The sequence below is a fragment of the Geotrypetes seraphini genome, chromosome 3, assembly GCF_902459505.1.
Source record: "Geotrypetes seraphini chromosome 3, aGeoSer1.1, whole genome shotgun sequence".
Taxonomy (NCBI): Eukaryota; Metazoa; Chordata; class Amphibia; order Gymnophiona; family Dermophiidae; genus Geotrypetes; species Geotrypetes seraphini.
This window is the reverse complement of record NC_047086.1, coordinates 22691049-22717645: the sequence shown is the minus strand read 5'-3', so window position 1 is coordinate 22717645 and position 26597 is coordinate 22691049. Positions and strand designations below refer to the sequence as shown.

At 41.8% G+C, this 26597-nt stretch overlaps 1 protein-coding gene across 4 annotated transcripts in view; it reads left to right on the top strand.

The window, feature by feature from the left end:
• The first annotated feature begins 2129 nt into the window (after window positions 1–2129).
• Window positions 2130–26597, top strand: part of CEP162 (centrosomal protein 162) — a 209935-nt gene continuing 185467 nt past the window's right edge. Inside the window, exons 1-5 of one of the 4 annotated variants that reach the window (XM_033939253.1) lie at window positions 2130–2146; window positions 2533–2633; window positions 13091–13199; window positions 20938–21091; window positions 26214–26321. In XM_033939253.1, the coding sequence (XP_033795144.1) occupies window positions 13140–13199; window positions 20938–21091; window positions 26214–26321 (322 nt within the window). In that variant the 5' untranslated portion in view covers window positions 2130–2146; window positions 2533–2633; window positions 13091–13139. Of the gene's footprint in view, window positions 2147–2497; window positions 2634–13090; window positions 13200–20937; window positions 21092–26213; window positions 26322–26597 lie in introns of those variants that run through there. The other 3 variants (XM_033939254.1, XM_033939255.1, XM_033939256.1) reach the window with 3 other exon arrangements.

Below are 26597 nucleotides of genomic sequence, written 5' to 3'. Positions count from 1 at the left end.
CAGAGAAGAACAAGAGGAAGGGAGTAGAGAGAGAGATGCCAGAGCAGGGGGGAAGGAGAGGAGACAGATACCAGACCTGGGAGGAGGAAAAGAGGAAGGAGACAGATATTAGATCTGAGGGGAAAAGAGGAGAGAGAGATGTTAAAATCTGCTGGGAGGGAAGGAGGGAGGAAGGAAAGAAAGAGAGAACGAGGCAGAGAAAGGGGGGGTTGTAAGCACATTAGAAAGACTACAGAGAAAAAGGCTTGGATGAAAGGGGAAAGATAGGAGGCAGATGCAGGACTATGGGAGGTTCAAACAGAGGGGGAGAGAGAGGGAGACCTGGAACAAAGGTAGAAAGGAGAACTGACACTGAATCTGGGGAGGGTAACAGAAGGAAAAGAGAGAGAGAGACCTGGACCCAAAGGGGATGGGGCTGGATTGTGAAAGAAATGTTGAATGCAAAAGAAAGAAAGATTGGATGCACAGTCAGAAGGAAGTGCAACCAGAGACTCATGAAATCACCAGACAACAAAGGTAGGAAAAATGATTTTATTATCAATTTAGTGATCAAAATGTGTCTGTTTTGAGAATTTATATCTGCTATCTATATTTTGCACTATATTTGTCTATTTTTCTAGTTACTGAGGTGACATTGCATATTTTAAAGTAATCTGCCTTGACATCTTTGAAAAACCCTGAAACTCGTAAATGATAATTAACATTTTCTCTGCGTACAGTGTGCTTTGTGGTTTTTAAAAAATATTTTGTTTACCATTATGAATTAATAAGATATTGTGTGTACATGAAATTGAATGGAAGAAATTGGGGGTGGGGCTAGGGCGGGACTGGATATTAATAGATGTCCCTTTTTGATGAAATAAATAAATGGTCACATTAGTCATGGCCCTTGGCCTCCCGCCGTTCCAACGCTTGTGTTGAAAACACAAACAATTTTAGATTCTATATTAAGCAATGATGCATGCTACTTTAAAAGGAACTGTTTGAAAAAGATCACAAGCAACTGTCCATTGCCTGCTAAAGTGGTTTAAAAATTCTTAATTCAAAATGAGCCATAGTGATACACCCTTGTGACATCCATAGCAGTCCCAGCTATCTTGTTGGTAAATCCCTCCTCACTGCAATTTTACGTACCACTCTGCTTGTTTCAAGCCATTTTCAGGTTTTATGCTCAGACATGTACATTTTTTGCTCATATTTTTATCTTTGTACCCTACATCATCTGGACCCCTTTGGAGGGCGGTCTTGCCGAAACACTGACCGTGTGGGGTCCGTCAGGATGGTTACGGGACAAAATCGCGTGAGACACCAGCGCGCTGACAATCGAGTGCAGACAATTCGGCGCAAGACACCAGCGCGCCGCGGGAAAACTTACTTTTAAAGAGCTCCGAAGCGGGGTGTGAGTAGAGAACCCCCCACTTTACTTCATACTGTTCGTGCTGCTGTTGGGGGGGGGGGTGCAACCCCCATTATAGAGAAAACTGAACTTTTCCTTAAAAAATCAGAAAAAGTTCAGTTTTCTCTATAATGGAGGGTTCCAAACCCCCCCCCCACACACACACACACCACACACAAGGCAGCACGAACAGTATGAAGTAAAGTGGGGGGGGGGGGTTCCCTACTCACACCCCGCTTCGGAGCTCTTTAAAAGTAAGTTTTTCTGCGGCGCGCTGGTGTCTTACGCCGAATTGTCTGCGCTCGATTGTCGGCGCACGAATAACTATGAACCGTCAGGACAATCATACGTGTATTACTAATTCAGACTTTTATTTGTATTTTTATTGTGAAGAGTGAATAAAATCATCTTTCAGAACATCCAGTCTGTTGTTTTTATCTTTAAATCCCTCCTTTATACATGACTATATGAGCAAATATATAATGAATTCAGTTGGAAAAATCCCCCCCCCCCCCATGACGGATTACTAACGATGACTCTTCCCTGTCGGTCTGTCTTGGGGTAGAAGCACACAGGACACCAGGCGGCCTCCACAAATCCAGGGCGCCAGGTTGCCATGACACCGGGCAACTACACCCTGGCGCGCGCGGGGTTTCGCCTCTCACACGCGCTGTGCGGGAAGTCTCGCGCTTTCAAATCTCGCAAGGAGTTGCCAGTTGGGCTAGTTTTGGGAAGCCGGCAGCGGGAAACGTATGGTTTGGGCGGGTTGCGATTCTCTTTTTTTTTTTTTTTTTGAGTGGGTAGGGAGCTACTTTCTTGCATTGGATGCGGCTTTTTTTTCGGACGGTATTCAACCAATAAGCGATCCAAGCCTCAGTCTTGCCGTTCTTGTTTTCTCTCTCTTTGCATTTCCCAAACTTCATCCTGGGGCTCCAGTAGTAGCTTGTACTGTGTTCAAGCCTCGTTCTGGTCTTCCAATGGCTTCTTCTCAAAGTGCTATTCACGTTTCAGTCTGGCTGTTCCGCTCACTCTCGCTCTCTGTGCATTTCAAGCCTCATTCTGGGGCTCCAATAGTATATCTTACTGTGTTCAAGCCTCATATTGGTTCTCCAATAGTTTCTCTTAATGCGTTCCAGGCCTCATTCTGGTGTCCCCATCTGGTAGCTGATTGCCCTTCCTTGACAACGTGTGGACTGCAGCTGACCATCTAGAAGCGAGTTTGGAAATACAACAAGATGTAAGAATAAGCTAACTCTGCTCAGGTTTCAACCCTGTATCTCCAGTATCTGTTTTCTTGTCTGCTTCCCCATATTTTCCCGTTTCCTGCATCCATTTCCTTTGTCTTTCTTCCTCCTATCATCTACTATCTCTGCTCCAGCATTTGGGCATATCAAAAATCCCACTCCTCCCCCCCAAAAAAAAAAAAAAAAAAGTCAAAATATCTAGAGATGTCAAGTTATCCAGATCCAGGCTGCAGATTTTGAGATAGTCCTGGATGCCTGACAACCGCATCAGGGTGCATTTTGGGACTTGCAGCATTGACTTCAGTGGGCAGGGATTAGGGTTGTTTCAAAATCTCCAGCCTGGAACTAGTTAATTTGGCATCTCTTTAAGTTCTAAACATGAGTACAAAGTAATTAAAGGAGGAGGATAAGACCTTAAAATAGTTGTCCCAGCTACTAAATAAAACACAGGTTAATATGGTAGTTAATTTTTATGCTTGCTTAAAATACACAATAAAATGTAATATTTCTGTGCAGGTCTGTTTTATTGTCATCTATTATGTTACTGTGTTATGTTAAAAAAAATATGTATTATTGAGAGAGGGCAGATTAGAAGTCTGAAAGTTAACTGGGGTGGGCATTAAGACAAACATTCATTTAGGATGTTCAGTTCTTTTGCTCCAGCCCTGGCTGCTAGTGCCAGAGGCAGCTCTACTATTTGTCTGTTCAGTCATATGCTGAAAAACAGCTGTGCTGGAGTAGGTTACTGTCATTTTCCCAATAATATTGGTTTGTGATCTTAGAAAATCCCAAGATACATTTTCTTTGTAGTTGCTTTTCATTGGAGCAGGTAAGTCTGTCCCTATCTTTGTGGTCAGCAGCACCCATATACGGTACTCTCTTTGCTAAAGATCTCTTTGCTAAAGAAATTACTAAAAATCCCCATCTTCCTTGGAGATAGAAGAGCATCCAAGACAGCAAGGAGGCCGTTCTATAACTTGGTACCACAATGGGACATGCTTGGCACCAATTTTATAGTGGCATGCCAGCTTATATCAATGGCTGGTGTATGGTGCTCTTAAATATACCAACTTACAGGATGTGCAACTGATGGTATTCTGTAAGTTGTGGGCATTGCTTGGGGACATGCCCATAGCCTGCCTATGTTCCACCCATGAGCACGCCGCCCCCCTTTATATTTGCATGCTGTAGTAATTATATGTGTCTGTTATAAAATAGCGCATAGCAATTACATGCACATTCACGTTAGGGCTCTTCAGCTTGGAAAAGAGACGGCTGAGGGAGATATGATTGACGTCTACAAAATCCTGAGTGGAGTAGAATGGGTACAAGTGGATCGATTTTTCACTCCGTCAAAAATGACAAAGACTAGGGGACACTCGATGAAGTTACAGGGAAATACTTTTAAAACCAATAGTTGGAAATTTTTTTTCACTCAGAGAATAGCATTGCTAGAACTTGTGGTAAGAGCATATAGCGTAGCTGGTTTTAAGAAATGTTTGGACAAGTTCCTGGAGGAAAAGTCCATAGTCTGTTATTGAGAAAGCATGGGGGAAGCCACTGCATGCACTGGATCGGTAGCAGGGAATGTTTCTACTCTTTGGGTTTTGACCGGGTACTAGGGACCTGGATTGGCCACTGTGAGAACGGGCTACTGGGCTTGATGGACCTTTAGTCTGACCAAGTAAGGCTATTCTTATGTTCACTGTTTGTTTTTGGGTTTTTTTAATTATTGTTATTTCCATTTGTTACATACCATAACAAAATACAAGCAAAAGAGAAAATGATAATTGTTAATATAAACAAAGAAAACACATCCATACAGGAAATTTTTCATTATTTTAGTCCACATTATTAGGGCTATCTTGTTCCTTAACAGGTAAAGAATTATTACTAGGTAAACCTTAATAATGCTATTTCAACAGACAGGCATTAAAAAAAAAAGGTTTTATTTAGAGTCACTTTTTATCATCAACCGCTATATTAGTTTCTGAAACATTCTCAAGTAAAGGTTTTTCTTTAAGAAAAATCTCTAATTGGGCTGGATCCACAAATATATACTTGTTATTTCCATAGGGTTCTGAACACAAGGAAAACTGAGGATGAAAGTAACTCCCACATCCAAAACCTCAGCCTTAAGCTGTAGGAATTACCTCCTCCAAAATTGCATCTGTCTGGCTACATCTGGAAACACTTTTAATTGCTGACCACAAAACAGAGGCCTGTTTCTTAACAAAATACACCCCCCTCTTTTACGAACGCATAGTGTGGGTTTTAGCGCCAGCAGCGGCGGTAACTGTTCCAATGCTCATAGAATTCCTATAAGCATCGGAGCAGTTACCGCCGCTGCCGGAGTTAAAACCCGCGCTATGTGTTCGTAAAAAAAGGGGGATAATTCAATTCCATTTAACTGGTATTTATTGTTACACTTGTTGTAAGATGTAAAATGAATAAAGATTTATTTAAAAAAAAAAAAAAAATGGGAGGGAATAATTTGAGAATAGCTTGTTCTTCAAATTCTGATTTAATCAGAGTAGCTCGGTTAGCTATATAATCCTGAGATGATTATAAAAATTGGAAGGTATTTGCTGTGGGTTTTTTTTTGTTTTTTTTTATGCCTTTGATATAAGTAATCAATGCCTAACTTTAGGTGCCAGTTTATAGAATTGACTTTCATATTTGTATGAACTTGTATGCATTGGTGCATTTCCAAGAATAGTTTAAATTCGCATGCCGTTTTTTTTTTTAATGTGAATTGGGCTAGAAACTTTTTTTTACCATTTGGCGACCCTGTTTCCGAGACTTGAAATGGAAAGACTGGCTCAAACCTCTTGTTGCGCTCGGCTCAAGGTTATAGAGAAACCAATGAGAGCAAGGAGATAAGAAATTTGCTGCTTTTCTCTATGTCTGCAGACAGTGAGGGGACTAGATGAAGGCTCCGAGAGAGAGATATTGGGTAAAAAGAGAGGTGGGTATGAGACAGACTGAAATGCACACTGGGTGAAAGCCTGGGGAGGGGAGAGAGAGAGTGAGTGAAAGCTGGGGGAGGATGTGAGACTGGTGACAGTTTGGAGGTGGGGGTGAGAGACATTTGGTGACAGATGGGGGAATATTTATTTATTGAGACATTTATTTAGCTTGTCTTCCCAAAGGAGCCCAGAACGGGTTACAAGAATACATTCATACTATGGGTAGGACAAACTTTAGTGAGAAATATAGACTTTACAGCATTTACAGTACACTTCACTATTCACTCACCCATCATCCAAAGATGTCAAATGAAAAAAACTTTATGATAACCTAATAGCCTCCAAAGCAGCTAAAATGGACAGACAAATCACCACTCTGTTATCTTCGACTACAGACTACAAAGCCTTCAGGAGAGACATTAAAACAATACTCTTCAAAAAACACATAAAACCTATCCAGCACAACCAATCCCAACCCAATATCCAACACTCTATTTACCCTTAGATCTCTTTAATACTCTTTTATCTACCAAACGTTATCTAAAACCCATAATTTCACCCTATTCTTATCTCCTAAAGACCTCCACTTCCCTTTGGTAACTCTTTACCCAACATATATTACCGTAAAAATTCTATGTCATCGCTTATTCTATTCCTTCAAATTTTGAATGTAATTTTTGTTTTAGGATGGATGTAAGTCACCTTGAACCGCAAGGTAATGGTGGAATAGAAATCACTAATGTAATGTAATATAACTTCTCCCTCCGTATTCGCTGTGATAGGGGATTAACAAAACCGCAAATAACTTTTTCATATGTTATCTGCTGTTTTCTATTAAAAACCATTGTGAATATGGTGAAACCATGGTGGGAGACCTGGCCTGTTCCTGAAGGAGAGGCAAAACATGGTGAAGAAAGTGCTGGGAATCGGTGATTTTCTCAGTAAATGCATAGAATCAGTGATTTCTCTATGCAAGCTGATGTAATTTGGAGGGGAGGAGCCAGCAAGCTAAAAACCGTGAATAATCCAAACCGCGAATGCTGAAACCATGAATACGGAGGGAGAAGTGTGTAGACAAGGGGGTTTAGATTACAGCATTTACAGTGAAGACATAACATACAGACTTAGTAGACATAGGGTGGATTAAATTGCAGCGTTTACAGTCTAGATATAACATGGTTTTCTAGATATAACTTGCTTTTCTAGCAAGTGGGTGTATCTTTGTTGTCGGAGAAATGTGGTGGTAATTCAGGTTATATTTGCGGTGGCCTGCAAGTTTAGAGATGTCGTTTGGTGTATTAGGTGGTGCCTTTGAGATCCATCCGTCCGGGATGTAGATGCAAGTTGTCGAGGAGCTGGGTTTGTAAAGAGGAAGGTTTTCACGGATTTCCTGAAGTTCCAAAGACTATCTCGTGAACTAATGGATGGGGGGATGATGTGCCATAATCTGGGTATGTCCTGAGAATAAGAGCATCTTCAGGGTGTCTCAGACGTGAGCGAGCAGCCAGGTTGCAGGATCAGCTGTTTTTCTGTTTGAGATCTCAGTGATCAGTTGGGGGGGGACATAAATTTGTAGTTTTGATGCTATGTAGTTTGGTGTCATCTTGGTGGAAAGTCTTGAAGGCTAACACTAAGGCTTTGAAGGCGCATCATTTTTGGATAGGCAGCCAGTGCATGGAAGTTATTGCAGGGGTGACGTGGTTCATGGAAGTCCAGGTTTTTTAGGAGTCGGGTTGTGGTGTTTTTCACCCCTTGGAGACAGACGAGTGTTTATTGCTGGTAGACCCACTAGTAGAGCGTTGCAGTAATCTAGGCGGGATAATACAAACGCGTATAGTAGCTGAGCAAAATCGCTTTCTGAAAAATAGGCATGAATACACTTTAGTTGGCGGAGGCAACTATTGTCGATGCATGGTCTGAGAGAGACAGACAAGATTAGGTGACTTTGGAGGAACGTATGAGAGCGTGTTGAATCAGTGGCGTAGTAAGAGGGATCGGTCCGCCTGGGGTCCTGTCTTCGTGGAGGCACCGGCAACCCTCTTTCTCTCCGCCCCCCTGCTCCTTCCCACTCTTCCCCCCGCTGCGCATGCCTTCACTTCCCCCCCACCGTACCTGTAGCTCTTTATTTCAACGTGCTGCTTGTGCCAGCTTAGCTGCTTCCTCTGACGTTACTTCCGTGTCCCACGCCTAGGAAGTGACATCAGAGGGCGAGCCGGCGCAGGCAGCATATTGAAGTGGCTGCTCGTGGCGGTGAAGAGCTACAGGTACAGGGGAAGGGAGGTACATGCTGCATGGGGGGGTAGGGAAGGATCCGTGTGGCAGACACCAGGGTGGGGAGGGATGCCTCTCACCCTTGCTAGGCCACGGTGCGGAATATCACGGCTACTACACTCTCTGCCATCATATTTCTGTGTTTTACTTTAACGTAAATTTAAAATAAAAATGATATTTTCTATCTTTGTTGTCTGATAATTTTTTTTTTTTTATTGTGTCTAATTTCTATTTCCCTTTATCTTTTTTTTTGTTCAAGCTTTCCTCTCCTTTCATCAGTTTTCTCTCACTGGTTTTATTCTGTTTTTATTTTCTCCACTACATCCATCTCTAACATTGCTCTTGTCCTTTCAGTTTTCTTCATTATTTTTTTTGCCGTCCCCCCACCCAGATTTCCTTCATTCTTACAATCCAGTCTTCAATTTCCCTTGTTTTACTGCATCTACCTACAGCTTTCCATCTTTCCCTCACTACGGCTTCTAATAACCCTTCCTCTTATTCCCTAGTCTTTCACTAATTTGCTGTTCTGTCCATTTTTCCAACTGATATCTTCCCCCCATCTATCTCTCTCCCCTCTTCCATCTGCCATCTTCCCTCTCTCTCCTTTACATCCCAACGTTTCCTCCTTCCATCTAGTGGCTCCCCCTTTCTCTCCTTCCTTATATCCACCATCTCTTTCACCTCTCTTCCATCCGTTCCTTACAATTTAATTTTAATTTAATTTTTAATTTAATTTAATTCTTATATACCGCTAATACCGTGAGGTTCTAAGCGGTTTACAAAAATGTTGCATTAAAAGATACAATAAATAAAATAAATAAAGATAGGTACTTGGAAGTTCCCTTACTGTCCCAAAGGCTCACAATCTAACTAAAGTAACTGAGGAAACAATTTATGAAAAGTAAAGATAAAAAATATAAAGACAGAGGTAGAGATAGAAATGAATATTCCAACAAGTAATAAATAAATAAGTTAACGATAGAATTAAAATAATAAGTAAAATAAATAAAAATAGAGATAAAAAATAAGTATAAATAGAAATAAAATAAAATATATTCCAAAAGCATTAGGATCTGATGTTAAATGATCATAATAATTACAAGCCAAAGAGTGAAAAAAACGTTCAACCGCCATCAACCCCAGTTCCGATGGCTATCATCTGGGGTCCCGAGATTCCTCCAAGAACAGGCGACATCTCAGGCAAGACAATCACCACCACTGCCGCACATGATGCGAACCCCTCAGAGGCAGTCCCTTCGTCAATGGCATCGCCTGTGAGCCTGCTCCGATTCGCAATCTCTTTTACATACCAAATCCCTTACAATTCTCACTCATTGGCTAGTAATCTCGCATTTGGATTACTGTAACTCGCTCTACCAGGGCATTACACAAAAGGAAATTAGAAGGGTGCATTTAAAGTTCAATCTGTTCACTCGCCCGCATTTATTGACAGATTTTGATTCCCATACCACCTCAAGGATGCTCCGCTCAACCCAGCAGTCTCATCTTGCAATCCCCTCCATGCATCAAATTGTGTACAACACTACCTGTAATACCATTTTCTCCATTGTTGCATCTTCACTGTGGAACTCCCTTCCTGTCAATTTAAGACAAGAGCTCTATGAGGTACATCATCGAAATGGAAATACGTCTAAAAACCCGCCTAAATCGGCACTTGGACGATCAAAAAGACAGGTCGTCCAAGTGCCGATAATCGAAATGGGTTTTAGACGTATCTAAAAACAGCTTAGGCCTTTTCAGTGCTGCTGTACACCCAGAGTGAAAAGGGGCATTTTTGAAGGAGTGGTGAGGGCGAGAGGTAGGCGGGATGTGGGCTGACCTAGACATACCCCCTGTTTTACTAAGATATGCTAAGCGGTTTAGCGCACGCTAAATCTACACATGCGCTAACCGCTAACATGTCCATAGACTAACATGTATGCATTAGCATTTAGCGTATGGTTAGCGCGTGCTAATATTTAGTGAACCTTAGTAAAAGGAGCCCTTAATCGTCCTGCAGTGATAATCGAAAGTTCAACAAGACTTCTTAGACGGAACTTATACGTTGTGACTTAGGCGATCTAAAAACAGGTATAAGTGCCCAGAAGGTGTATCTAAAGTGACCAATAACAACTGTAGACACAAAGTACAGACCCACACACACTCCCTTAGTGATCACTGAGCTCCCCCTCACCACTGCCATAAACCGTATCTACTCGAATATAAACCGGGATTTTTGGGCCAAAAAATTGGTCCAAAAATGGGGGTCCCAGTTTATTATATTCAGGTCAATGCCCCCTCCCAGAATTTTTTAAGGCCGCTGACAGGCTCTGCCCCCTCCTCCTATCATACCTCTGCCGATCCCTTGTGGAGGTGCGGGAGCCAGTAAGGAAGCCGCTCAGTACCAAGAAGCAGCGCCAAATCGCACTACTGCTTGTGCCGCTCAGATGAACAAACTGGATCCGCACAGCCGGTTAGCAGCAGGGCAGGAGTTCAGAACGCTTACTCCTGCCCACTGCACCTCCACCAGGGATCGGCAGAGGTATGAAGATAGGGTGGGGAGGGGGGACAGAAGGTAGAGCCTGGGAGGGAGAGTCCAGAGCCTGACAGGGGATGGAAGGAAGGGTGCTGGGTGCAGAGCCTGACAAGGGAAGGAAGGAAGGGGGCTGGGTGCAGAGCCTGACAGGGCAGGTCACTTGAATATTAAGCCTCCCGACTTATATTCGAGTCAACCATATATATATATATATATTATTTTTTTTTTCTCCTTTTGGGGGGAAGGGGGTCTCGACTTATATTCAGATCGACTTATATTTGAGTATATACGATGAGTTGCACCTGTAGTCATAAGGGCTATTGGGGTGGTAGACAGGTTTTGGGGATGTTTTGAGGGGCTCACCATGACCTATAAGGGAGTTGTGGTGAGATGTTTATGTGGCACCTTTTTTATGAATTTCACAGCAATGCCCTGTAAGGTACCCCACTACTCTGTTGCCATGTCTGGATGTCCAGTCCCTCACTTTACTAGTCGCTCCCACGTTCAAAAGGTCTTGTTCTAGGCGTTTTTGACTTGGATGATTTTTTTTGGCGAGAATGGTATATAAAGATAGACGACTTAGCGGTTTGGGCGATCAAACATTGTACGTAGAAGCAGATGATTCTCAGGAAAAAAAAATTTTGGATGTATTTTTCGAGAATGGACTTTGGACATGTTTGGGCGACTAAGGCCCAAAGCAGACTTAGATGGGTTTTTTTTTTAATTATGCCACTCTGTGTGTCTAAATTCAAATCCGGCCTAAAAACTTTCCTGAAGCTGCATTCATTTATTTAAAGTATGTCTTCAAGCCATGAATAATTACCGTCAGCATTTCTCCTTTCCCACCATCCCCTTTGCTGCACCCTCTACTCCTTCACGTTCCTTTCCCACCCTCTTGGTTTGTCCCTCCCCCCACCCTAAATTTAAATGATCTATCTATCCTCTTACCGTTTTTCCTTTTGTATCCATCACTGCCCTAGAGTATGTCCTTTTTGATTGTCTCCTGTTCTTTTTATTATTTATATTATTACCTTTGAAGCATTTGTACAAATGGTTTTCATTTCATAGGTACTTAGGCGGTATATCAAATGCAAAAAACGTGAAACGTATTCCCCTCCGCCCCACAGGAAGTTGACATCGGAGGGGGCAGATTAACACCGCTGGCAACTTCGCACATGCAGGCTGTCGCTCATCACTTGTTTTCTGTTGTTTTTCAACCGCTGTTGCTGATCTTAATAGCAGCAGAGGAGGGGAAAGGTCAAGGTTGGGGTCGGGGAGGCTTATCCTTCTCAACCCTCTTATACTAGGCGCTTGTGCCTTAGTTAGTTTTCTATGTTCATGTAATTGGCTTTTTTTTTTTTTTTTCTACACATTTGGTTGTTTTATGATTGTGTTGTTTTGAAGATACTTGTGATTGATTTGCTATTCTTTATCTCTCATGTCCTAAAATTATGGCCAAGAACTACATTGGCCGTTTCCTTATGTAAAATTCAGGGATAATATTTAACAAAAATAGGAAGTCAAAAGACAATTAAATATAGCAAAAAAATGACTTCAATGAAGTCATTTTTGCTTATGTTCTTATGTACCTTAAGAAGGATATGATGTTACTCGGGAGGGTTCAGAGGAGAGCGACACGTCTGATAAAAGGGATGGAAAACCTTTCATACGCTGAGAGATTGGAGAAACTGGGTCTCTTTTCCCTGGAGAAGAGGAGACTTAGAAGGGATATGATAGAGACTTATAAGATCATTAGGGGCAAAGAGATAGTAGAGAGGGACAGATTCTTCAAACTTTCAAAAAATATAAGAACAAGAGGGCATTTGGAAAAACTGAAAGGGGACAGATTCAAAACAAATGCTAGGAAGTTCTTCATTACCCAGCGTGTGGTGGACACCTGGAATGAGCTTCCAGAGGACGTAATAGGGCAGAGTATGGTATTGGGGTTTAAGAAAGGATTGGACAATTTCCTGCTGGAAAGGGGGATAGAAGGGTATAAATAGAGGATCACTGCACAGGTCCTGGACCTGTTGGGGCCACCGCGTGAGCGGGCTGCTGGGCACGATGGACCTCAGGTCTGACCCAGCAGAGGCATTGCTTATGTTCTTATGTTATCTACTCCAGACCTAATGCAGATTATAGAAACTGAGCTATTGTATTTCCCCACATATAGGCTGCCCCCATGTATAGGCCGCAGCAAACAGCTTTCTATGTTTTAAAACCGGTAGATAAGCCATCCCATTGTATTAGCCACGGCTTATCTTACCGGTACATTACCTGCTGCCGGCTGCCTCCTCGAATCTCGCAGCAAGCGATCTTTTCTGCATACAAGCCTGGCCTCGCACTGCTTGCTGAATGGCTGCTGTTCTAATGGTTAAAAAAGAGCATTTAGATGAGGTTTCTTCAAATATTTAAGCTCTCTATAGTACCTGGGCTGAGAAATTCAGTCTTCTAGTGCAATGTGTCTAATGGTCCTGAACCATATAGTCCTGTATCTGAACCCGCAAGTTGCTTGCAGAAAACTGTCAATCATATTTTCAACTCCACCTCCTTCCCAGGGAGCTGCTCCTGCCCCCTCAGTTTGTTTATAGAATTTGGCTCAAAAACGATTAAACACACATCATAAGGAACATCTTAAAGTGTCAATTCATTTACAAAATTTTGTTTTATTTAGTACTTTCCAGATCTGAAAGTATTTGAGGTTGACCTTACATTTCTGAAGAATGGCTCATCGGATTTCAAAAGAAGACCTGGATGAACAATTTGAACAGTTTTTGAGAGAGGTGTGTTATGCTGATTAAAAAAGAGTGCTATATTTGATTATGCAATTAACATTTTTACTTTCAGCAGGAGGGTAGGGTCTAAGTGCTCCTGTCCCTGGACTAGCTCTCCATTTTGTTGACTGCAACTGACAGTGAGTTCAAGCCTAACGGCCGCTCCCAGGCTCATGGCCTCAGGACCATACCTGGTTAATTGTGAAGCTTGGCTCCACAGCCCTCCGGTCACATTCCTTGGTGCGACTAGGTGAGGCTTTGACTCAGTCCCATGGGACCTTGCCTATGTAGGTCTCAATCCTCCCATCCCTTTTCCCCATGCATCCTGTTTGGGTGTAGTTACCCTGGACTCCCTTGCAGCCCCCGGATTTAAATAAATTTTGGTTTGATTTGGCCTGGATAGTCTTATTCCCTGTTTCCCTGCATTCACACCCTTAGCTGGAGAATGGTGGAGATGCCCAAATGATTGAGCAAGCCCATGTGCACCTGCTGTGAGGTCAGGCATGCCAGAAGGCCTTCTGTAGCTGAGTACACTTCTCCCTCCGGATTCGCGAGGAATAGGGGCAGAGTCGGACCGCGAATGGCGAAAAACCGCGAATATCCGGCTCTGACTCACCCCCGCCTCCCTCCCGCCTTCCCGGCATTACCTGGTGGTCTAGCGGGCTTTCGGGGCAGGAGCGATCTTCCTATGCTCCTGCCCTGTGCAGATCGCCATTAGGAAATGGCTGCTGTGAGTTCCTGTAGTCTCTCGAGACATTGACGGGAACTCCCTACAGCCATTTCCTAATGGCGATCTGCACGGGGCAGGAGCGTAGGAAGATCGCTCCTGCCCTGAAAGCCCGCTAGACCACCAGGTAAGGCCGGGATGCCGGGGGGAAGACTTAAGAATGTTTTGGGGTTTTTTCCCCCTCCCCAAAAAATTGCGAATATGTGAAATTGCGATTACTGAAACCGCGAATGGGGAGGGGGAAGTGTATAATTGCCAGCTATCTATCCCCAGTGCAATGGGCCATTTCCAGCTTTGGAAATGGCTGGGAGTGGAAGGGGGACTGGAGGGTCTGGCCTTACTTCTCCCTCTGCTGAGGTATCAGGACCTACGGTCCCAATGTCTTCAGCGAGAACAATGGCCATTTTAGGTCAGACTGGTGTTGGTTTTCTGCACGAGGAAGGTTCTCCATTCTCCTCGGGTATCGGGGGAAGGGGGTTCTTCCTCCCTACACCTTTTGGTGTGACTGTGGAACAGTCCCAATGGGGGCGGAGAGTGACCACATTATGTGCTAGTCAGTTAGTTCAACTGCACTGCCACATGCTAACCAAATAGAGCACGCTTAGTGCATGAGCCTGCTCAATGGGCTCACCTGCTAATCGGTTTTAAGGGCAGAATTAGCATGTGGCCATTGTATGGTTCTATTCCCCTATGAAATATTGGTTGGTTGGGTTATTTTTTAAATGTTGTATGGATTTTTGATTGATTATAAATACATATATGATTAATATTATTTGTATAGATACTGTATTGCATTTTTGTTAGCTTTAGAAACTCAATAAAGATTAACAACAACAACAAAAAAATACATTTTTCCTATGCACTAAGGCCATTTTTACCATTGGAACAAGACCTGCGTAAGGGCGCGCTAAGACCACTTTTTACCGCTGTTTGGTAAAAGGGCCTCTTAATGTGCCTTTTTCTGAGACTGTATCATGTTATTGCAATCACTAGGATTTAAGTTGTCTTCTCCAAATTTGCCGTATTGCGTTGTACGCTAAACGTGTGGTGGTTCTGCCAACGACTACTCTTTAACATAGGGTTCCTTTTACTAAGGTGCGCTAGCGTTTTTATTGCACGCAGGAAATGACCACGCACTACGCTTCTAGAATTAACGCCAGCTCAATGCTGGTGTTCAGGTCTAGCGCGTGGGGCCATATAGCGTGCACTTTTCCACGCGTTAAAGCCCTAAAGCGGCTTAATAAATGGAGCCCATAGTGCGGGTTATTTATATGAAGCTATGTACGACTTGTACACTACCTTGATTAAATCTCTTCATAAAGGCCGTTATTAAATCCTAATAAATAAGATATTTATGTGTTCTAATGGTTAAAAAATAGAGAAAGTAAATACAAGAAATTTCAGGAACGACTACTATCCTTTCAGGCAGCCTCATGGACTAGGGATTTAACTTATATATTTACATTCCCAACTTCATATCAACAATTTTGACGCGCCTTAAAAAGGTATCTTTTCAGGGAACACTTCGGAAATTAGAAACTGGATGTCTATCCATCTGTATTATTAGTCTTTGTGAACCTCCTAGAACTTAATGATATTTGTGGTATACAAGTGAGTTTTATGTTATGTTATGTCAAGCATTTTGATGAGGCTCTTTCAAATATTTAAGCTCTATAAAGTAACATAACATAACGTAATGACAGATTTCTATACCGCATAACCCTTAGTTCAATGCGGTTTACAAAAGATTATGTTATGAGTGAATACAGAGATAATGCAGTACGCAAGAATTGGCTGGCTACAAATTTTAAAAAAAGAAAAGTTTTCAAAAGTTTTCTGTAATGTTTATAAGATACTGACCTGGTCAGTAATGGGCGGAATTATTTATCGAATTGAGCTGCTTGTTAGGAAAGACAGTGCCCACGATATTTCTTATTTTTACAGCCCTTAACAGAAGGGAACATAAATAGGGCATGGGATTGTCTACTGTTCCCGTGAATCATAGTAACAAATCTATCAACAAGGTAAAGGGGAGCGGCACCAAAAACGACTTTATAGTATAAACGTCCCAACTTAAAGATCACCTGAGAGATTCAGTCTTGTAATGCATTGTGCAAAGAAGTTAGACCATGTTACCCCCCTCCTTCATAAAGCTCATTGGTTGCCAGTAGAACACAGAATCACTCACAAAATTCTTTTGCTAACTTTTAAAACTAGACAAAATAGCCAACCCGAATTGATTAATAATCTTCTTATTCCCTATAATCCTTCTAAGACTCTAAGATTGTCTGCCAAAAATCTTCTATCTATTCCATCTCTGAAGTATATCAACACAATGAGGTCTACCATCTTCTCTGTCAGTGCTCCATCTCTTTGGAATAATATTGCGGCCCATTTAAGGGAAGAATCAATTCTTCACCATTTTAAGACGAAGCTAAAAACATTTATTTTCCTTGACGCTTTCGAGACCTAAATGTCCTTTTCAGGGCTACATAGTTTTATTTTAATTTTTGCCACCCATCCTTTTGTTTTCTTCCCTATATGTTTTTCTTTCTACTTGATCATTATAGTTCTTGCCCTTTTTCCTTTTGTTCCTGTTTGTTTTTAAATGCTTTTAATAACTATTATTGTTTTTAATAATGTGCTGTGATTTTAAATATATTTTTTAGTCAATACATGCTTTTATGACATTGTACACCGCCTAGAAGGCTGATTGGGCTGTATATGAAATCTTAAATAAACTTGAAACTTGGTCCTGTATCTGAACCCGCAAGTTGCTTGCAGAAAACTGTCAATCATGTTTTCAACTCCACCTCCTTTCCAGGGAGCTGCTGCTGCTCTCTCAGTTTTCTGAGCAACTTGCTTGCAGAAAACAGTGTTTTTGATCTGATCTGCGGTTTTAGTATTTTGGGTTATTTTTTTCCTCAGTATTTGTTTGGAGTCTAGGTGCCCAGAGGTTTCCACTCATTGGGACCGCTGCCTGAGAGAAGACACAGGATCACGCCATGGAAGTCTGCTGCCAGCAGGATCAGCCCCTCGCTAGCCAGCCTGCTGGTATTTTTTATAGCTCAGGGGCCATCCCTTGTGCTCACATCCCTGATTTAGTCAGGAGCTTGAGCACAGGCTGTTTGGGCTCCTTCTCGTTTCAGCCAAGTTTAATAGTGGGTCAGCTGGGTGGTCTTCCCTCCCCCTCCTTCATGATGAGGTTTTTCGGGGGGGGGGGGGGTTGAGGCTCAGACTGACTGGCAGCCTGAAGACCAGGTTTGTCCTGTGAATCTGTGAGGCAGATCTCTTCTCCATTTCTTCCAGGTGAGTTCCTGTACTAAAGCAGGCAGGAACCACATGGTAAAGTGAGTAAGCCTATGGGGAATATCGGGGGGAGGGGGGACTTCAAAATTTGATTTAGAAGGTTTTTGTAACCAGAGCCTAGGTCCCTCTCCTCTAAAATTCCTTTTGGGTTTTTGTTTTTTGCCATCAGGGATGTCTCCACAGGCCATTTTTGGTGCGATTTTCCCAATGTCAACCATCTTGGATTTTAAATGATCTTTATTTCTAAAGCCTCCATCTACCTCAAAACCCCTCAATTTTGCTTAAAATCAACAGGGATGGACCCCTCAGACCTTTTTACTCCTTGGTCGGCCTTCTATGTCCCACCTGCTGCAGAGAGGCAGGAACCTCAAGCTCAGCCTCATCTGAGTCCTTCAGGGCTGGGTATACACAGGAGGTGCATTTCCAGGGGAAGAGACCCTTTCTAGAGCCCTGCTAAGGTGCATTACCCAAGCGTAGACGTGAGTGGGGCCCAGGAGGACTGGTGGGGGATCCCTCCAAGGGTCCTCGAGACCACCAGTAAAAGGCTTTGCCTCAAATTTTGCGAGTCTCATTTGGAATGCCTATTTGAACTGCTGAGGGTCCTCAGCGTCTGCTTGCAGCGCACCAGAGGCAGTGGTGCAGGGGAGTTTCCCTCAGCAGGTTCCCTGGCCAGTCGAGGACACAGGCTTGGACCAAGGGGGTTCAGCCTGATATAAACTGGGAGGATGGAAAATCTGATTCCAGCCACTGTTGCCCCAGGATGAAGTTTCCCTGGCAGAGTCTGACTCAGTGCAGGACAGCAGCTGTCCAGAAGCGACAGTGGCCCCTGACCCAGGGAGATGACCCCACAGTGTGCCAGCTTTTCAAAACCGCTGCACTTTCCAGCATTATTTCCGCCTCTCTGAGAGAATTGAAGCTGAAGATTCTTCTTCATGGCTCCTGAAGGTAAAATAGGTGCGAATGGAGTTAGGGCGGAGATGTCGAGTCTGACCCAAGCGTAATTTTATTTTTACCAAAGGAGCAAGGCTTTTTAGCACTCCTTCAGGGCAGGAAAAGGCCTTGCTCCCATTCTCGCAGTAAACCGGCAGCAAAGTTTCCTGTTCCTGCAGATTTACCATGGTTTGCCGCAGTTTACCATGGGAACCCGTCCCCGTGCCATTTTCTATCCACAGGGTTCAGTCTTATCACCATTACTCTTTAATATCTTTATTAGTACAGTACTCTTATTCAGTCTTTACAATGTTAGGTTTTTATATGACATTTTGTTGATTTTTTTTTTTCCCAGTTTCTCCATTAAAAATCAAGTTTCAATCTTGGTAGGAATGTCTTTTTTCTTCCTTTTTCCTGGCTACTAATAAATATAAGGTTAAACCCAGACAAAACAGTGTCATGTTGGGCCAAAGGCTTGTTGTCCCAACCTGCTTTTACTCCAATACATTTTTGCTCTTCTTATATCACCAGTAACTGCTTTTCATTATTTAGGAATTTGATTCAATTTACGGCTATTCTCCTCTAAGCAGACTTCTACAGTCCTCAAATCAGACTTTTCTGTTTTACAAACCCTTCAGTTTTGATGAAATGTCCTGGATTTGACTTCACTGCATTCCAGTAGGCAGGCTTTTTTTTTTTTGTACCTCGGTTAGTCTATTTCAACTCCATTTATGCTGGTCTTCCATCTTCACAAACCAAAAGACTTCAAACTCTTCAAAACTGCGCAGATCAATTTCTTTGTAAAATAATAAGTGTGATCAAATCTCTCCGCTTTTTTGTCTGCCTTCACTGGCTTCTGATCAAATTTAGGATTCTTGTCAAGGTTTTGATATTGACACACGCAGCTTTTTATCCGGGTACTCCATCCTATCTCTCTGCTCTTGTCATTCCTCATGACACAGCCTGCCATCTGCGTTCACTGGACTCTAATAAGTTAGGTGGTTTCTTTTTTTATTCTTTATTCATTTTTACATCTTAAAACAAGTGTTTCAGAAAATATAATTTGAACTTATACAATAACACTTAAATTATAATATTTAAACCCACCCTCCCATCTCTACTATTTCATATATCATATAATATATTATATAATCTTTCTATTAATCTAAACATTTAATATCCCCATCTCTCACTTTACAATTGTACCAATAAGGGAAAAATGATATTTACTCATCACAATATTCTATTAATGGACCCCATACCTCCCAAAATTTATTGAAATTTCCTTTATGCGTAGCTAGCGTTCTTTCCATCTTATATATATGACACAGAGAGTTCCACCAGAAACTGTAGTTAAATCTACTCCAATTTTTCCAATTAAACGTAATTTGTTGAATGGCTACTCCTGTCATAATAAGTAATAACTTATTATTTGTTGCCGAAATTTGACTTTTTTTCCTCATTGACATTCCAAATAATATAGTATCATATGATAAAGCCACCAGATTTTCTAATAAAGAATTTATTTGGCCCCATATCGAAAAAGCCAAAATGAATGGACAGTAGAATAATAAATGATCTAGACTCCCTGCCTCAAGATGACAATGCCAACATCTGTTAGTTTTATCGAATCCTAGGCAGGCACATTTGATCTCTGCCTTCTGTTTTTTGTTATCTAAAACCTGGAATGATCTACCCCTGATTATACGCGGTAAACAGTCGGTCACAACATTTACCCCCCTTTTATAAAACCTTGCTAGCGTTTTATAGCGCCAGCCGTGGCAGTAACAGCTCCGATGCTCATAGGAATTCTGTTAAAGGAGCTGTTACCGCTGCAGATTGGGTAAATGTGCACAAATTTTAGGAGAGAAAGAGCAAATAATATTTGGTTTGATACAGAATTATTGGAACAAAAAAGGGCACTTAGAAGGATAGAGAAGGTTTGGATTAAATCAGGTAAAATAGAAGATAGAATTAGTTGGAGAATGAAGCTTAAAGAATATAAAGCCATGATTATAGAGAAACGTAGTAATTATTACAAGCAAACAATTGGCGAAGTAAAGACTAAGGGCTCCTTTTACTAAAGTGTGCTAGTGTTTTTAGCATGTGCTAACCCCATGCTACGTGCCAAAAACTAACACCAGCTCAATGGAGGCGTTAGTGTCTAGCGCGCGGGGCAATTTAGCGCTTGCTAAAACCGCTAGCGCAGCTTAGTAAAAGGACGCGTGCTGACCTTTATTTAAATGGAGTTCCTTTCATAATTTCTCTTTGCTTTTAATCTGATTGTTTGCCGCTTTTTCACTTTCGCGTTTGCATCTGCGCCGCACAGGAGCCTATCCAGCCTGTTTACTTGCCTTCACAACTGCTTTGTCCAGTTGTCATCCATATGCTGGAGGCATAGAATACTGGCAGGATTCAGGTATTCACCAATCCTTAAGAATTTGGGGGAACCCCTGAGGAAGAAGTGTTTCTTCGAAACACGGACCGTGTCAGGTCCTTCTTGAACCATACTTTGGATATAAACTGTTTCACGTTCGTTTTTATGTTTGTTGATTAAAGACTTGGCATCTTGTACACCATTTCCTAAAGTTCTTTTCCTTTTGGTTGTTGTTTGACGTATTACTGCAGTTTCGTTGGGATTTTTGCTTGTGTTTGTTTACCGCTTAAACCCACAGTCCGGTATATGTGGTATATTGAGGTTTAATCAGCTAAACGATAAAAGTATAATTGCAAATGAATTTGAATTATTTTTGTGATAATAAATATTATCATTTGAATTAGTCTCTTTCAGATGATTCATTTAGCAGTCCAAAGAAATCTAGTGTTCTCGAAACACTTGGACAACCGAAAACACTTGGACAACCGAAAAAGAAAGAACATCGGAATGAACAACATGCGCCCTGGTGGATAATGGATGATAGTTCAGATGATGGTGGTAAGTATTATTTGTCTATAATTTTGCAGTCTTTGTTAGTAAAGATCTTTGCATGCTGTAGTTTTTCTTGGAAGAATATACTGTACACTTCTTCCTTCGTATTCGCGGTTTCAGCAATCGCGGTTTCGATTATTCGCCATTTTTAGCTTGCTGGCTCCTCCCCCAAAATTATATCAGCTTGCATAGAAAAATCACTGATTCCACGCATTTACAGAGAAAAATCGCTGGTTCCCAGCACTTTCTTTACCGTGTTTTGCCTCTCCTTCAGAAACAGGCCAGGCCTCCCACCATGTTATTTGCGGTTTCACCCTATTCACAATGGTTTTTAATAGAAAACAGCAAATAACATTCAAAAAAGTTATTTGAGGTTTGTCTGTATTCATGGGTCTGTTAATCCACTATCACAGCGAATATGAAGAGAGAAGTGTATGTAGAAATGATTATTTACCCCCCCCCCCCCATTTTACAAAACCGTAGTGCATTTTTTTGCGTCTGCCGCAGCGGTAACAGCTCCAACACTCATAGAATTCTTATGAGCGTCTGAGCTGTTATTTCCAAGACTAAAAACCGCACTTCGGTTTTGTAAAGGGGGGTGTGTGTTAATGTTTGAATCTAGTAAATCTTTATGATGTTACTTCTGGGTAATGGAATAACAACTCATTAGCATTCAGGTTTTCTATGAGAAAAAAATCCAGATATAGAGTAATTTGATTCATGATATATAAAAAATGAGGAGACAAAAGACAATGAATTAAAAACCAAATAATAACTTATAAAGCATAAGAGCTGAGATTAAAATGAGAAAAGTAAAAAGAAAATTAAATAAAATGTCTTATCTTTCTAGACCAGTTGAGACAAGTGGGTTGTGCTCCCCAACCAGCAGATGGAGGCGGAGGGCACTGAATTTTGGTAACATAGTTGCTCCTTTAAGGATTGGTGAATACCTGAATCCTGCCAGTATTCTCTGCCTCCAGCAAATGGTCACAGTCAGATTGGTATAGCAGGAGTAATTTCAAGCGTTTTCCAAGACTTGGGCTACAGTCAGTCCAGTGCACTGTTCCCTCTAAGCTGAAAGAGAGTCCTCCAACTGCATTGCTGTTAGTGGAGGGGTACTTCAGTATTTTTTTTTTTTTCAAAATCTTTATTCATTTTTCATCTTACATCAAGTGCACAATATTACAACATTTAAATTTATACACATCACTTGAATTTCTTTCTATTGTTATCATCTTAAATACATAAATTATTTTTTAATCCTGGAGGCCTTGTAGATTCTGCCTGTCCCTTGCTATTGAAAATGTGATAGTGAAATAGTACCACCCAGGACTGTAGGTAAAGGATTCATGTTCAGCTTAGAGTGAACAGTTGTTCTGTGGTATGTTGCATGGGACCCCACTGCAGCTTCTGGGGATCAGTTGAACCAAGAACCTTTCCCTCACTGAGTGCGGGATTTGCCTAGATGCCAGGTGCCAACCCTGCAGGCTGGTCTGGAGGGAGCTGGAACCTTAGACCAGTGGGGCTTCAAGGGACCTTTGCCCAAAGGAAAGGGTCCTTGTCGGATGAGTAGGCCAAATTGGTGCTTTTAGCATTTGTGCTAGGCAGTGAAGTGGGGATCATGTGGCAGTTAAGTTGACCGAGGTAAGGGGCTGTTGAAGGAGAGGGATTTCCCACTTCATTCTGGTATTCCCAATAAGGGTTGCAGCATCGGTGCCACAGGAGGGGGGTGAGGGGTGGGGGGGGGCATTTGGCCAGTGTGTGATTGGGTTGGAAGCCTCACTGTCTGAGATACCTCAGGAGAATGTCTGGGGCTGGTGGGTAGTTTATCAGTTTTTGGGATAGATTTAATAAGCTGCATTAATATATTGACAGATGCATTTAGCATAGGCACCATTGTTGTCAATGGAGCCTATTTACTAATAAAATAAATGAAATAGCAGGTTAGTAAATCTAGCCCTTAATTTATTTTATTACATTTTGATAAGCTTAGGAAATATGAAAATAATGTTTCCAATTTAATTTATTTTGACAACAAAATTTTTTCATAAATATATTGAAATGTCTTGCATGGCACTTTTCTTTTCCATTGTACTGTGTTTAAAAAACAAAACATACAAAGCTTATTTTCTGCCTAACCCTGTCAAAATTTGAACAATTTCAATAAAATTTGGAATATATTATTCCAAATAAGGGCGCAGTAGCACCAAAGCACATTTAATTCCTATGGGCTTCAGTGCATTTACTGCGGAAACATCGCTACCGTGGCTTTGTAAAAGGGTAAAGAGGATGGGACATGATCTACCACTTTTTCTGTGTGGTTACATATTTTAGACAGGTACTTACCTTGGTATCTGGGCTAATGAAGCGTTGAGTGACTTGCCCAGAGTCCCAAGGAGCTGCAGTGAGAATCAAGCACAGAACCGCAGGGTGCTGAGACAGCTGCTTTAACCACTAGGCCATTCTTCCACTCAGGGACCCTAAATTTGCAATAAGCCTACAGTCATGCCTGCCACCTCACTTAAAGGATGCCACCACTTAAAGGATGCCACTTAAAGGATGCCACAATTAGAGGGTTACTATACAAGACAAAATGCTCTTGAGTAATAGATCACTACAGGTCATTGACCTGGGGGGCCTCCGCGGGAGCGGACTGCTGGGCATGATGGACCTATGGTCTGACTCGGCAGAGGCCATGCTTATGTGCTTATGTGCTTATGTACCACTACCTAGCAATTATGGCATGATACATTCAGATGCTATTTTGCTTTAAACATAAACAGTTACCAAGGTTTTCAGTCAGGATCATCTGATCCTTATTCAAAGTTTGGTTATGGTTCTTCAACTGATCCACAGTAGAGAATGACACGGTGACAAAATTCATCATCGTTCCCATCCCCGCGGATAACCGTGGGAAACCATCTTCATGTCATTCTTTAAGGAGAGAGGGAAGAATCAGAGTATGAATGGCCACAACTACTGACCCTCAAGCTTTGCTTTGAAGAATGCTGGTGTAGAAGGACTGAGGTTGAAACAGACACTGAAGAATGACAGTCTCTGGTCTCCAGAGCAGATATTGTGATGTCATAATGCCTCATTCCACCAGTGCCTAAGAGCCAATCACATCAGTGATGTCACAATGGCTTCATTATCCTTGGCTCACATAAGAATCAGAGTATGAATGGCCACAACCACTGACCCTCAAGCTTTGCTCTGAAGAATGCTGGCGTAGAAGGACTGAGGTTGAAATAGACACTAGAAAATGACATGGGATTATCCGCAGGGACAGGAATGGTGATGAATTTTGACACCGTGTCATTCTCTAATCCACAGTCAGGAAGTGGCAGGGCCTGATCGGTTCACTTTGAAGTAAGCATTGCGACAGTTGAAGAACTAGGTAGGTGACGTGGCTGGTTTGATTTTAGGTTATTCCAAATTTATTCAGCATGATATATCTCAAATTTTATTGAAACATAGAAATATGATGGCAAATAAAGGCCAAGTTTTGACAGTTATGCAGAAAATGTCACCCAGAAAAGGAGAGAAAGTTAATGTATAATTGGTGTTGTGTAATTACAAAAACAAGGAATAAAGGACCTCAAACACCCAACACTCACCCTCCAATGAAGGGCTTACTAGGGTATGATTTTTTTCATTGGTCCAAAAAAAACTTGTTAATTTTTTTGTTTAGCTATTTTTAACTATTTTGTCAATTTAATTTATTAAATGCAAAAAATCAAGTGAATTTATCACCAAAATTTAAAACTGTATCCACATATTCATAGGAATCCAAAAAAAGGCACTTAGCTTTATGTTGGAATGGGACAAAAAAACCCAAAGAGATCCTTGTTTGAATCAGCTGTGTAGTCCTTTTATAAATCAATAAGTCCAGTTGGACAGCGGCTCAACTGTTTCACAAATTCACTGCTTTATCAGGAACACTTTGTGAAAATCATTGAATATGTATATTTCCAAATATTGTTTGTTTTGGCGTTACCATATGGAGCAGGATCCTAAATGCTTCATTCACTTCCAAAAGTCCCCTGGGGTCCGGATGGCTCTTCAAAACCTGGCACTTTGTCCCTTCCTGTGAAAATCACATCGGGAACGGACATCCACACAGATGCAATGTGGTGACATCACATGCACTTGATGTCATTGCGTTGCATGCGCAGATGCCATTTGGGGGCGGGTGTGACCATGGGTCCAGATTTTCCTTCGGGTAAATCTGGTAACCCTACTACCATATTTTTCGCTCTATATGATGCACTTTTTCCCCCCCCCAAAAATGGGTGGAAATAAGGGTGCGTCTTATGGATCGAATACTAACTAAACCCCCCTCCCCTACCTTAATTTCTCTGGCGGTCCAGCGCTGTAGGGCAGGAGCTTTCAGCCTCCTGCCCTTCCATCCGGCTTTCTCCCCAGCGGCAGCGGCAGAGTTGGAGCGGCAAGAAGACAGGCGCAAGTTTTTCACGAGAACTGGGACAGCCATTCACATAGCAGCACGGGACAAGGCAGGAAGCGAAAAACTTGCACCTGCCTGCTAGCTGCTTTGCGCTGCTGGTGCTGCTCGGGGGGAGAAAGTAAGAGAGAAGGGCAGGAGGCTGAAAGCTCCTGCCTTACAGCGCTGGACCGCCATTCACACAGAGCCTGGCAGGGAGGAGGACAGAGTGAGAGCCTAGCAAGGAGTGTGGAGTTGGGTGCAGAGCTTGGCAGGGAGAATTTGGTTCAGATGGTTTTTTTTTCTTGTTTTCCTCCTCTAAATCTTGGGTGCGTCTTATGGCGTGAAAAATACGGTATTTCTAAAAGTAGAGTATTTAGATATTTTATCTTAAGAACTAATTCAAACACTAATATTCTAAAGTAATTCGATTATATAATGTATTTCTAATGACGTTTTCTAATTGTAGGTGAAGAAGCTGTCTTTCTGTTTCAGCTAACACTAACCCTCATTCCTTCCATTTTCCTCGAGCTACCGCACGTTCCATAAATATAGTGAAAGAGTGCGCTAAGACTGCTTCTCAGCCCGCTTTTACCACTGTACCTTTACTTATAGACTAAGAATAGCATTAGTGCCTGTCCTTTTGCTTCTGTTTAGATTTTCTTTCTTTGTTTCTACTTTTCCAAGAGCCTCAGACAAGAACATTTTTAAAACGGAAGAAAAAGCAGAAAGTTACTCAGCCTAATGAGGTTTCTGAAGAGAATAGCAAGAAGGTCCTCTCAGATTCTATTTCTGGTACTTATTTTGATACATATTCCTTTCAACGGTGCCTATATTTTACCAGTTTCCTACTATAGCGTATGGGTAGTAAAAAGGATTTGATTCCTTGCTCAGTACGTAAAATCACATGCTGATAACAGAAGTTTGGGGAAAGGTATAGCATTTATAAGATTTAATAGCTTTTATAATTATTTTCTATAAAGTTCAAATGATCTATTTGTTTATAATTTTGGAACATTTAGGTAGCATTTTTTTGATTGTGTCGATATATTCAAATAGGCACTGGTCTTT